The sequence below is a fragment of the Pipistrellus kuhlii genome, unplaced genomic scaffold, assembly GCF_014108245.1.
Source record: "Pipistrellus kuhlii isolate mPipKuh1 unplaced genomic scaffold, mPipKuh1.p scaffold_m20_p_10, whole genome shotgun sequence".
Lineage (NCBI taxonomy): Eukaryota > Metazoa > Chordata > Mammalia > Chiroptera > Vespertilionidae > Pipistrellus > Pipistrellus kuhlii.
In genome coordinates, this window is record NW_023425405.1 from 31259622 (window position 1) to 31274412 (window position 14791).

The 14791-nt window shown below is 37.1% G+C and overlaps 1 protein-coding gene across 2 annotated transcripts in view; it reads left to right on the forward strand.

Annotated features, from left to right (window-relative positions):
• The window catches only part of DGKB (diacylglycerol kinase beta), a 431951-nt gene that overhangs the window by 398561 nt on the left and 18599 nt on the right, over nt 1–14791 (forward strand). For both annotated transcript variants that reach the window (XM_036429287.2, XM_045578212.1), the window contains 2 exons: nt 5182–5302; nt 6435–6495. In XM_036429287.2, the coding sequence (XP_036285180.1) occupies nt 5182–5302; nt 6435–6495 (182 nt within the window). The remainder of the gene's footprint in view (nt 1–5181; nt 5303–6434; nt 6496–14791) is intronic.

The window sequence follows — 14791 nt, forward strand, 5'->3', positions numbered from 1 at the left end:
TAATACCTATTTTTTGTCAAATCAGCAAGTATATATATTTTTTGTATGCTGCAAAATTTTAGTAATTAGTTTATATGTGCCATGAGATAAAAAAGGTTGAAAATTGCTGTGATAAGGAAATGTCTGTGATATCTGTCAGTGAGAAAAACACAGGTATTTTTACTACAGCTATTGTTTCTTCCCTAAATTTGTACTTGAAAGAAGTGCTTGTCTTCAATTACATGTTGGTATGAATAAAATTTTGTTTTCCTGCCAATGTGGCTCAGTAATTGAGCATGGACCTATGGATCAGGGGGTCCACTTGTTAGATTACCAGTCAGGGCACATGCCCAGATTGCAAGCCCAATTCCCAGTGTGGTACGGGCAGCCAATCAATGATTCTCTCTCATCACTGATGTTTCTATTTCTCTATCCCTCTCTCTTCCTCTCTGAAACCAATAAAACTATAATAATAAAAATTGTGTTTTCCTGCATTCAGAGTCACTGACCCTGTGTTAAGACGCTTGCTCTAACATGATCCAACTTGGGTTGTTCCCTTAACTTTCTTCCTTCTGAAGCACTTATTCTAGACATTCATATTTTAAATATGGAAATATCAAATTTGGCAGATTCTCTTGCCTCTGTTACCCCCATGGAGCCATTGAGAAAGGCGCGTGAACTCTTTCAGAAATGCACTGTTTACCCTGGACAAAAGCAGTGTCTTCTGTGGGGTAGACAAATACTTCAGAATATCAGGATGTTGGATTTCTTAATATTTGGTATAATAGTTAACTCACAGATGCAGCTGACTCTCACCTGGATGTTCATGTCTGGATGCAACTCCTGCCTTCCTACCTAGGACTCTCCTTCTCCCACTCAAGAGAGCTACCCAGGATGCAGTGACTGAGCTGAATATTAAATGTGAAGCTGTTCTAATTTCTTTTGTCACGACATTTATGGAAACATGGGTATTTCATGATCAACAACAAACTGATAGTGAGAAACCTTTCGGCACATGCCTGTGATGAGAAAACTCCATGGTTGAGAACAGCTATTCTATGCAGAGAGACATACACTAAGGAATTTGGACTTTTGGGCCACCTTAATGCCACTTAATAGTTGTAGTGAAAACCTCATTGACTTGGAAGAGTTCATGTTTCTCTTGAGCAGAGTTTGGCACTTTTTAATCTAAAGATCTAGGGTAATCAATGTTCCAGACTTTGCAGGTCCATCTGGTCTCTGTTGCAACAACTGTGCTATTGTAGTGTGAAAGCAAACACAGATAAAACCTTCATGAATGGGTGTGGATGCGTTCCTGAACCACGTCCACGTGGTTCAGGGTTCAGGCTCTAGAGGAGGCCATGCACAAATGAAAGAGACTAGAAAATATTAATTTGGAAATATTGGGGGCCAGGTGGGAGCCCAACTCAAGGGGAAGGACTCCACCCTGCTCTAGTCTTGCTATCCCTTTTATTAAGACTATGGGCAGGCAATTCCAATGATAGCCAATCAGCAAGGATTTACATAAAACTAAAAGTTGGAAATTGCTTTACATTCTCTCAACTAAACAGTGGGTGGTTGGCTCTGACCTTTCAGAGCTTCAAGGTTGACCAGCCTTCCGGGTTCCTTGTCCACACCTTTCTGCAAGTGAGGACAATGGGTGGCTTCTGACATGTTCCAATAAAAACGAACTTATGAACACTGAATTTTGAGTTTTTATATAATCCTCAGATGTCACAATATATTAATCTTTAAAATTTTTTTTCCACTTTGTAAACATGCCAAAACCATTTTTAGCTCATAAGCCATATAGAAATAGACATTGAGCCAGATATTATTCATAGGCTATAGTTCGCTACTTCTACTGTTAAGTATGAAATCAATAGCCAGATAGCAAACCAAATAAGTAGGTTTATCTGGTTGGTTTTGGCAACCCAAAGGGTCTTGCACTTAAAATAAATTTTAACTAGAATGTGAAGTGACAAATCTTTTATATTTTTAGATGGTACCACATATAGGAACAGTTTAGAGTTATATAAGACAGAATCTCTTAGTCTGAAATCAATCAGGACCCTGATCTCAAAGACAATGTGTAAGAAGCATCGGTTGTACACAGGCATTGCAGACCGTTGTATCTAAGTCCGTGTGTTGTGGGAGCAAATTTGTGCAGCACAAATTTAGAGTTTCCTTTTTATTTTATTTTTGTGTACACCTAATTAAAAGGAATATGGTATTAATTTACCTTTACCAGAGTTTGTAAATTTTTCAGTATTTCTACAGTTTTATGTGTTAGCAAGAACATGAAAGTTTGAAAGCATCCATATGAAACACATTTGCTTATTTCTCTTCAAATAGAACTTTAGCTATGACCAACTATTACATTATTAATTTACATAATCATCATACCCTCCCAATCTAAATCCTTAAGAAAAAGCTTTATTAATGATGATCAATGGTAGAAATGAGTATCAGGGTTTTTTTTTTTTTTTTTCTGGTAGACAAACGAAGACAAATTAAAAGAAGGGGAAAAATGAGGAGAGTGGTAGACAGTAGCAATATGGCATGGGTATAGAAAATCCCTGTGATTCATGGAAAAGTTAGAGCTCACAGATTAACTCTGTTGTGAGAAAATGTTTCAGTTCTTGTAGAACAGTTCCTATTAGCCAGATCATTACAAAAATTGGTATAACGTTTCACCTGTTTATGAACCAGGCAGAGCAAAATGTATAATATTAAACATGAACTTCAATCTTGTTGTGGTGGTGGTTGTTTTATAAATATCACCAGACACACATCTGGGGTTTTAGTGCTTTCCACAGTGTAGTTTTCTGGTTGACATATCTAAGAAATGTGTATAACACCCAGGCGATAGAGCCAAGCACATTTTAGTGTAGGCTACAGCTGAAAGAATATGTTTCCATTCCTTGTCCATCTGTTCTTGGCGACATAAATTTAAACTAGAAACAGAGTAAGTTTCATAAAAAATAAGTCTAACTAGGGTTTAGAACAGCAAGGTGAATGTCCTAAATTATCATGATTTGTTAACATTTGACTTTGTGGCTAGAAGTTTGTTTTTATTTAGAGAATAAAAACATGCTGAAGCTATAGCTTAAAGTTTAAAAATATAGTTGTGTTTGTTTGTTTTTTATCAGTTAACTTACAAAATACTTTGTCACACTCTCTGTTTCAAAGGTTATTACATTTGCCAGTGATCATGAGCCTAACAAACTTTGGGATTTCAAAGCGTTATTTGCCACACACTTGAACTGTATTGAAAATGTGTCATCTACATCTCTGAACTGCATGCTCAAATTGATTTATTAGCAGAGAATAAAGATTTTCCATATAAAATGGAGTCCACATGAAACACATTTGCTTGTTTTTCTTCAAATAGAACTTTAGCTATGACTAGTTATTACATGATTATCTTATATAATCATCATACCTCCCAATCTGAGACAACCTCCAGCATTGTCTGCTACTAAAACAATATTAAACTATTTACACTTGAAAACTCATGAGAATTTATATCTATAAAAGCCTAAGCAACATGCCGACCAACCAGTAGCTATGACAGAGACTGACCACCAAGGGGGCAGATGCTCAACGCACAGGCATGGAAACATGGAACAGACTAATGAATCTCAGAGTGAAGAGGGGAGGGTGGGAAGAGATTAATCAAAGCTCTTCTATAATACTAGAGGCTCAGTGCACAGATTTATGTACCAGTGGAGTCCCTCACCTTGACCTGCAGGGACCAGGCCAAAATCAGCTCTCTGACATTCCCCAAGGGGTCCCAGGTTGCGAATCTGAGCACTGGGCCTCTAGTATTAAAATAAAAGGACCATATATATGCACCTAGAGTTTCACCTCCAAATCAAAGGTTCAATATTCATTGCTCAATAGGAAAGCTGGTAGATTATGTGTCAGAGCTGGGTTCTACAGGATTCTATTGAAGTTAGTACACTTTTTGTTTTCTGGCTGAGTAAAAAATGCCTCCCACTTGGCCAGTGTGGCTCAGTGGTTGAGCAAGAATCTATGAACCAGGAAGTCTAGTTCGATTTCCTGGTCAGAGCACATGCCCTTGTTATGGGCTCGATCCCCAGTTGGGGACATGTAGGAGGCAGGCAATCAATGATTCTCCCTCATCATTGACGTTTTTATCTCTCTCTCTCCCTCTCCCTTCCTCTCTGAAAACAATAAAAATACATGTATATTTTTAAAGCCTCTCCCAACCTCTCTTCCTATATAAGAAACATTTCTGTAATTTTTAAAGCCTTTTTGATATGGCTGATTTATCAAATATAACATAGTGGTTATGCAACAAAATGTAGTTGGGTTTAAACTTTGGCTCTGTCACTTCCTACGTATGTGGGTATGAATAAGTTATTTCTCTAATTTTCAGTTCCTCTGTCTAAAAATTAGAATAATCCCATATTTGCCTTAAAGTGGTTTTCAGGCAGAGTGAATGAGATGATATATAGAAATAGATTAGTTCAGTGTTTACTTTGTAAACAACAAGCAATGCCTATTACTATTGGATTCTCTCTGCTGTACCCTGTTTTAAAAAAAAAAATGATTGCACTGTGCTAATTAGCTAGTCCACTTCCACATTTTATTCCTATCATCAGGAGATCGTTGCAATAAATTAATGTTGTTTCTTGAACTTCTGCACAGAGTTACCTATGACTCTGGACAAGTCTCTCAGCGATTTAGAGACTCGGCCTTCTTTTGTCTAAAACGAGAACTGTAATTGCATGATCTCTTAGGTCTTTTGTTGGAGTAAGTTAACAAAATCATATTTGACAGAATATTCTCATACTTTATTTATAGCGCTGAAATGTGTGTGTGCTGCCAAATGTCTGATGTGGGTGTATAGTGTCCCACATATACATGTGGAATAACATTAAGTTTGTTGATGTTAAAAACTACTGGTATACTTTTTGGCATTCTTTGGCTCGCGATCCCTTCTGCCCGTTTTGTTTTAGAATAAGCTGACAGCAAATCTTTTCGCACAGCACCTCAAGGTTTAGTTAAACTGAGAGTTTCTTAAATAGGCCATCTTTTCATTACTTTCAGTACCCAAGACAGAGAGGCTTTCTTTGTGAAGTAGTTTTTATTTTCCAACTCCATATCTGATGTCGTTACATTGTACACACATGCCTATGCACTGTGGCTTACAAGGCTTCTGTTTCCTTCTAGATCTGAGTGATCAGCTGCTGGAGGTGGTTGGCTTGGAAGGAGCCATGGAGATGGGGCAGATCTACACAGGACTAAAAAGTGCTGGGAGGCGGCTGGCTCAGTGCTCCTCTGTGGTCATCAGGTAGTTCTATCTCTGCAATTGAAAATGGGCGTTGACATAGTATAACTACAAACTAATTAAAAGTATGCAGGAGTCTGATAACAACATTTGTCTTATTTGTATCTCAAGTTTTCAATTATGAATACTGATATATTTCAAAATAATGAAAATTGCTTAGCTATGACTTATCAGGTTCATTTGCATTCAATAATCTTTTGTTGAGACCATGGGTACAATTTTATCATACAGATTTTATCCCCTCCAATCTGGGTTACATTCAGTGTAGTGTATTGAAAGGCTCAGTTTAGTTTACTAAAGCATCGGGGTATCTGCTGGGCAAATTACCCAATGAAAACGCTGTTGGAGCATTATTAATTTAAATTCCTTCATGGATCAAAGTGCACCAATTTTTATATATAATTAAATAATTAACTATTGTGAATTAATAAGATTTTATATATGTGTTACATTTGAACCTTGTCAAAAAAAAAACATTTTTCCCCAAAATGTTTACCTACAGAAAAAAAGGTATATCTGATATTAAGGTAAAAGCATGTATTACAACACAAAAATAAGCAGCATTCTTTACATGAAAGTGTTGATACTGGAAAGTCTGAGATGACAAACACTTTTATTCCATGTTTGCAATGAAAACAAGGAATTTCTTCTGGCTGTAGGAATTCTGGTTTTGCCATTAAATATAAACATTACTTTTGTTTTTTGCATCAGAGTTTTTGTTATATCACCACATTTACCAGGAAGTGCAACATCCCTATCAAGGAACCTTTAAGATATCTATATATATAAAAGGCTAATATGTGAAATGTTCCCTTGGGTGTTTGATCAGGAGACCGGGAGTTCGATCACTCGCTGACCACCAGGGGTCGTCATGGAATGAAGGAAGGCTCTGACTGGCAGCCAGGGAAGGAAGGCCCCAGTCAGGCCTAGTGACCCTATCCATGCACAAATTTTGTGCACTGGGCCTCTAGTTCATTAATAAGCAAGAATTTAAGTCACTTTTAAAATAGATAACTTTAGAGCCCAGCTGTTACCATATTTTCATTTCCTGGTCTCATTATCTTATGTCTTACATGCATAGTCTGTTAGATAAAGTCTTTCAGTGATATAATTAAAAGTAAATCTTTTCTTCCAGGACTAGCAAGTCTTTGCCAATGCAGATCGATGGGGAACCATGGATGCAGACCCCATGCACAGTGAGTAGAGTAGTTGAAATTCTAGTCCTTTCATTTCTGCTTACTAGGTATCATATACTCCTATAACTAACTAATGTCTATAACTCAATAATCATAATATGTAAGAGGTACCATTTATTTTCTTAGTTATGTAATAAATCGATTACATTCAGGTTTTAAGCATTATAAGCCCTTGACAGTGATTTAGCTTTGGAGTGTCTGTGTTAGCCTAGGTATAACCTTTAAACGCTATAGATCAGTTATACACTCTGAAACTAAACAGAATTGATAAACTTTCTTGTACCTTTCTTATACTTACTTCAGAATAGCATATGAGGAATTGGTATATGATACCTTTAGACAAAAGTCTCCCATCTGTTCTTTTGCCTCCATTTGGGGATTTGAGGGCTTCTTTCTCTATAGAAAAACTTTCTCTATACTTTTTCCCCATAATGAGGTATTAGTTAAGTCAGAAACTTATAACCCCCAAATTTTCTATGTTCATTTGAATAATGAACATTTTGTTACATTTCATAAATATGCTAGGCACTGCTGGTTGGCACTAAGAATGGAAACATAATCGTGATCAATTATAGAAAATTGAAATAATGAAATTGAATAGACCATGATTGATAATTTAATTGTCTTCAAGGAACTTATTTCTGATAATAAGAGATTGGGTAAATGTAAATAGACATATAACATAACTTCGGATTACAAGGTTATGAAAAAAACAAGGCAAAATAATGAAGAGGAACTGGGTAAAGTGTGGAGAATGCTACTTTATGGGTGGATCTGGGGGGCTTCTTTGAAAGAAAAGTCGAAGCTCAGTGTGTTAAAGAAACAGTAAGGAGGACGGTATGACCAAAGCTTCTAGAAGTAGGGGAGAGTGGTGAGAGGTAAAGCAAAAGATGGACAGGGGTCAGGTCAAGTAGAAAAATGATAGCAAAGAGTTAGCATCTGATTGTAAGTATAATAGGAAAGCTATTGAGACTTTGAGCATCATCTGATTGATATGTTTAAAGTTCACCTTGGCTGCTACGTGGAGAATAGATTGTTCTGACTTGCAGCTGGGAGACAGGATCTATCAAAGTAGTCTGGGGCTGGGCAAGGATAGTGGCAGGGAAGTGGATGGATTTGAGCTACCTTCTGGAATTGAAGCAGAAAGAACTTGCTAATGAGTTCCCTTGGGGTGAGGGATAAGGGATGAGAGAAAGAAATGAATCAATGTTCACTCTTACCTTAAGATTGGGTGCGACACTGTTTAGAGAGTGATAGGGGAGGTCTTAATATTAAATTAGTATTAGCATTTTGCTAAGTGCTGGTGGTGCATGTTTTTTTTTTAATTGAGGTATAATTGACATAGTACATTATATTAGTATTTAATAAATATTTACACAAATTCTCAATAATGGTTAGCACCACTTTTCAGATGGAGAAAACTGATGCTTTGGAAGGTAAAATAACTTATTCAAAGTCAGATATGAAGCAGATATGGAACTCAATCCAGGTTTCTTTTGATTAAAGCCCATTCTCTTAACCATTAATTTAAACAATTTTGGCTACAGATTCCAAACAGCACAACTTAGCATAAAAGAGGGAAGTTTTAATCATACCTATCTAGTGGTTTTACCCAGAAATTATTGACTCAGCCTTTGTTTAGAGCACATACATATGACTCTTTGTTTATTCCTAATATATTCCTTTTAGCTACTTGAACCCCAAGTTTGTGATATACATTAGTTCTGCAATAATGCTATAAAACAAGCATGTGAAAAATTACTCTAGACTGGCTACTTCTTATGCCTTTTACTATCTCTGTACATGGGACCAAACACCCTTTTAATTTTTCCTGTTTCTGCCCTGGATGCCAGTGTGGCTCAATTGGTTGGAGTTTAGTCCCATATGCCAGAAGGTAAAAGGTTCAATTCCCAGTCAGGGCACATGCCTAGTTTGTGGGTTCCATCCATGGTCTGGTCTGGGCACATGGGAGGCAACAATTGATGTATCTCTCACATTCATGTGTGTATGTATCTCTCTCTCTCCCTCTCCCTTCCTCCTCTGAATTTCATGTTCCTCTCCCTTTACTAGGTATATACACTTAGTTCTTGTCCATTTCCAAATGACATTTTTAAAGTTTACATTTATGTTCATATGGAGGTTAAAGATGTTGTTGCTGTTGCTAGTGGTAGTGTGGTGGTGGTGATGGTTAGAATTATAGCATTGAAGTAACAGAGCTCATGATAGTGATGATGGAAGCTGTGGTGAAACTTTGGTTATGGTGATGATAGCAATTGTGATGATCATGGTGGTGGTGGTGGTGGTGGTGGTGATGGCAATGAGGTGGTCATGAAGCGCTAAGATGCTGTCAGTGATAACAGTGATGGTAGTTGCAATGCTCATGCTGATAGTGTTGTAATACAAGATGGTAGGGGTGGTGGTAATAGCATTATGCTTGTCTTGCATAAAAGGTCACTTTTCATCAGCCCAAGTAACAAGAGAATAAATAAAAGACAGTGAAAACAAATACCTTCCATTAGTACTCTGTATTATTTTAGACTCTTCTCGGGGAGAGGGGGAATTTAGCTTTCTTGCTGTTTTAAATCATGAAGGATCAATAGCAATAACAATGTATAGCAACTATTAAGTTTTTAATTTGTTCCAGTTTTAGACACTTGGCATGTGTTGACACACTAAATGCTCACAAAACTTATGACTGGTTTCATTTTATGGATAAAGCAACTGAGGCAGGCAAAGGTGAAATAGTTTGCCTTGTTCCACACAGATAGTAAATGGCAAAGTAGAGACTGAAATACAGGTGGCCTAGCTGTACTCGCTGCAGCTACACAGTCCATCCTCAGGACACAGTCCCTCCAGTGTGACCTTTGGTAAGCCCACCTACTGCTCTGCTCCAGCTTTTAAAAGTCTATGTCTATTAAAATCGAATAAATGTTTTAGAATAACTTTAGCTTATTTCACATGAGTACTTGTAATACATTTGTTATTTCCTTTCAATGAGTAATTGGACATTTATTTTGCCTATTAATTATCATGATCTATACAATTGTTGAATTAATAATACATTTTATATAGCATATTTAATATTCTCTCCTTGCAAATACTTTTATTCACATCAAACATTTATTACAGCCTACAGAGGGCCAAGAAGTATATCAGACTATGGCTTATTATTGTTACTTCACATTCTGGCAAACGCTGCTTTTCCTAGAACCACATGGAGTTCTGAACTTTAAATTTCACTTCAACTGATGAGAATGTTAGCATTTATAACATTGGCATGGTTTAAATAGAGAGTGTTCTTTGCTTCGATTCAATAAGACAGTATTTTTCTTATAGAACATAAGAATTGGTAGAATGTTAAAATTCTTTGCCGAATTTAAATATCCATAAGCTGATCTTCAATTTATGCAGGAATTGCTCTAGATGTAATTTTGGAGCACAGCAGAAATTCCATTTTTTCTTTAAGTGCAGTATGTAAAATGGAAAGAAAGGTGATAAATGGGTCTTAATTGTTTATCAATTAATACCTTAAAAATCAAAGTATCATAAATTTTGGAAATTGATGGCAGTGATGTTTGTACAGCAATGTGAATGTACTTTATGCCATTGATCTGTGTGCTTAAATATAGTTAAAATAGAAAATTTTATGTTACTCATATTTTACCACAGTAAAAAAAAAGTAATTTAAAAAATTTGAGGTAGTATTTACTTACAAACTTCATAAATCCTGAGTTCAAATATCAAGAAAAGCAAAAACCAGACAACTTAAAGTTAACTCTTCAAATATATACTTTGTGTTTTTTAATCTTTATTGTTGAAAATATTATATATGTCCCCTCCTTTTCCCCATTGACCCCTTTTGGCCTGCTCCAGCCCCCACCCCAGACCTTCACCACACTATTGTCTATGACCATGGATTAGGCATACAAATTCTTTGGTTGGTCTCTTTCTACTCACCTACCTCCATTCCCTCTGATAGTCTGTTCCATGCTTCTGTGTCTCTAGATCTGTTTTGTTCATTCAATTCAACAAATGAGTGAGATCATGTGAATGTTATCTTTATCTGACTGGTTTATTTTGCTTAGCATAATTTTTATGATCTTTTAAATTATCTTACACGAAAGTAGCCAAGAAATGTGTTAAGTATTCCGGTGTTTATAGTTTTCTAGTACTTACCGAGTTAACAGAGAATCAATTTTGGCCATTTGATTCTAGAAGACTTCATTCCTTAGCCTGGACTCCAGAGCCCAACTATTTTCCCCTCTCTCTCCTTCACAATCCCTGCACCTCCTCCCCCCACACCATCTGCTGACTTCTTATAACATTTCCAAACTCCTGCTCCTCCCTTTGAATTAGCTACATTATGTATCCAATGTTCCCTAAGCTAAAATCCTGAGAGTCATTATACTTTTCCAAATCTTTATATTCATGACCATGCCTACCTAGTGATATGACATATTTCTGAAATCTTTTCTTTTTTTTCATCCCAAATGCCACTATTCTCGATTTTATTTCTCCCTTGTTCCCATTTTACTTCTTTCTCATTCCTAACAATAACCAGATCAATCTTTCCCTATCTCAATTTTTTAAATCTAGATTCATCTTTCACTTTTCTGCCAGAATGGTCACATAAAATACTAATTGTACCATGACACTCTTCTACTGAAAATCATTTCCTTTTTTCAATCTGATAAAATATAATTCAAAACACCAATATAATTCCTGTTCCTCCATTATCCTCTCTAACTTCTTTTTCATTTCATCATGCACTTTCCTTTTCTCCAAATAAACTTTTTTTCTTTAGCTGAGTAATACAATTTACCTTTTGACACTTTTTTCATGCTGCCCTCCATCCATAACTGAACATCATTTTCTCCACTCTTCCACCTCATTCCTGACTACAATGAGTCCAATGGTTCAGCCTTGGTACTTCATAACCATACCAAATAGCTAACTATATTACCTATAATTGACATCAAGGCAACTTCTGGAAGGCATATATGTGATCTTTGCCTTTTTTATACCTTCCTTGGGATAATACTTCTCAAGACCCTGAATTCATTTGCCCATTCTTAGCTTCCAACATTAAATACCTTCAACATACAACTGGTACTGAGCCAATCCCTGCCAAGTCTATCTTACTGCCTTATGCTTGATCCCTGGTATTTCAATGGAAGATACTTGATCATTTCATGCCCTGAGAATACCTGTCTCCTGCTATACCCATTTCCACTGTGTGGGCCATTCTCTAATGTGTTATTTTCTGACTTGAATGCCAGGTTACCTCCTTGGCACTAGCATCCTCTGGACTCAGACACTGGCTCCTTGCCTCACCTTTGCTGTACCCTCTCCCGTGAAGACTGGGTCTTTTTCTCATTGCCCAAAGACACTGCCATTATCTAGAGTTAACTTCATTTTGACAATTGTTTTTGCAAAGAGAGTATTTTCAGCACAACTTTGAAATGCAAATTCTTTATGAAGAGCAATAGTGTTCTGTGTCCTATTAGATGTTGATTTATGTGTTTGTTATTGTATTTTAAGTAACCATAAATTTAAAGTGTAAGTTAATGTTTAGTCATTTGCTAATTACAAATTAATTTCATGCCATTGACACAGAAAGGAAAAAACTGAAGCCAGGTAAATAGAGCAACTTGGCAAGGCCACTCAGGGGTAGAACAGGCCAGGGGGCTCTAATGCCTTTCTCTTAATTATAATGCTTTACTACCTCATCCAGTCACTCCTCAGGGCTTCTATTGTATCTCTGATGGTAGTAATTAATTACAACTTTTATAACATAATTCAGTTTTTAAGGGGATTTATTTATTTATTTATTTGGAGGTATAGACATGTCAAAAAGGGAAAAGTTGACTGATTTCTATAACAAGATATTATAAGGGAACAACTTTTTCATTATTTATTTTCAATTACAGTTTACATTAAGTATTATTCTGCATTAGTTTTGGGTGTACAATATAGCGGTTAGAAAATCACATACTCTCCAGTACCCACCTGGCTCCATACACAATTACAATATTAGTAACTATATTCCCTATGCTATAATTTACATCTTTGTGACAATTCTACTAACTACCAATTTATACTTATTAATTCCTCCACCACTTCATTCAGTCCCTGAATCCCCCTCCCTTTTGTCAACTGTCAGTCTATTCTCTTATTTATACATCTGTTTCTTTTTTTTGTTTGTTTGTTTTGCTTTGTGTTTTAGATTCCACACATAAGTGGAATCATGTGGTATTTGTCTTTCTCTGCCTGACATATTTCACTTAGCATAATACCTTCTAGGTCCATCCATGCTGTCACTAAAAGTAAAGTTTCATTCTTTTTAATGGCCAAGTAGTGTTCCTTGTAGTATAGCTTTTTTGCCCACTCATCTATTGATGAGCCCTTGGGTTGCTTCTATATCTTGGGAGTGCATATATTTTTTCAAGTTAGTGTTTTAGGTTTCATTAGATATATTCCAGAGGTGGGAATGCTGGGTCATAAGGCACTTCCATTCTTTAATTTTTTTGAGGAACCTCCACACTGTTTTTCATAGTGGCTGCACCAGTCTGCATTTTCACCAACAGTGCACGAGGGTCCCCTTTCCTCCTCATCCCTGTCAACATTTGTTGTTTATTGATTTATTGATGATAGTAAGTCTGAAAGGTGTGAAGTAGTAGATCATTGTGGTTTTGATTTTCATTTCTCTGATGATTAGTGATGATCAGAAGATATGAATAGACACTTCTCCAAAAAGCACATACAGGTGGCCAAAAGACATATATTTTTCTCTTTAATACATTATTTTTTGCTTCCCAGTATAGTCAAAGCTATCCATCACACTATTGCCAGAATTATTTATGAATAACACAACTATAATTGTCTTATTCCCTGATGTCAAAATTCATTTCTTTTAAATCCTCACCAGAAGATATTTTTCCATTGGTTTTTAGAGAGAGAAAAAGACAGAGAGAAATACTGATGTGAGAAAAACACATCAATTGGTTGCCTCCTGCACAAGCCCAGCCAGGGCTTGGGCCGAGGAGGAGCATGTAACCAAGGTAAGTGCTCTTGATTGGAATTGAACCCAGGACCCTTCAGATGACTCTATCCACTGAGCCAAACTGTCTAGGGCTCAAAACTCATTTCACATAGAAGAAAGCTCAGAATCCTTGTCATGGCATGAAATTATTCCCCCAAGGCTGGCACCAACCTGCCATGGTACATAGAGACCACTTTCCAGAGCCTTTCTACTTACACTGTTTCACCTTGTGCCTAAATATCCCTTTCCATATTTTGTGGTGCAGTCAGAGACTCATTCTTCTGGCCTTACAGCCAACTAACAGAAAAGCTGTGGTTTCTTTCAGCAATTTTCTAAGGTGAATGGTTTGCGATTTTGTCATCAAATGTTACCTATAGTTTATTTTCATATATTTTTTTTCTTTTACTCAGATTGACCGGATTAATTATTATATCCTGTTGGGATTATATATATATTAGAGGCCAGGTGCACAAAATTTGTGCACAGAGGTGGGGGAATGTCCCTCAGCCCAGTCTGCCAGCATGCACCCTCTCCAATTCCTAACTGCTCACCTGCATGATTGCCTCCAACCACTCTGCCTGCCAGCCTGATAGCTCCCTAACTGTTCTCCTGCCAGCCTGATTGATGCCTAACCGCTCCCCTGCCAGCCTGATTGATGCCTAACCGCTCCCCTGCTGGCATGATCATCCTCAACTGCCCTGCTCTGCCAGCCAGAATGCCTTCAACTGCCTTCCCCTGCCAGCCTGATCACCCCCAACTGCCTTTCCCTGAGGAGACTGGGGACTTTGGCTTTATGAGACGCATGGTGCTTGCTGCCCCCTGGCAGTGCTGAGGAGACTGGGTGCCACCATCTTGTGGCTGTGGGCCCTGCCATCTTGTGAGGTCATGATGGTCAATTAGCATATTCCCCCTTTATTGATAGGATACTTTGTAAGTGACTTCAAATCTTTCCAGAAGACTATAGGATACAAACACATCTATACTAAAAATAAAATCCCTTCCTTCAATGCTAAGCTTAGCAGCAATTTCCTCATGAAGCCTTTTAAACTACCCTTCTGTTTGAAATATTTGCCTGGTCCTTTGTACTCCTGTGACTTTCTGTAGATATTGTCTTAATGGCATCCCAGTGCATGGCCCTATGTTTTGGCTATCCATGTATGCATCCAGCTCTTCTGACTTAATTGTAAACATCTTAAGAGTCATCCTTAATTCCCCTTCATATCTCACACAGTGTCTTACACAATGTGGTTTCTG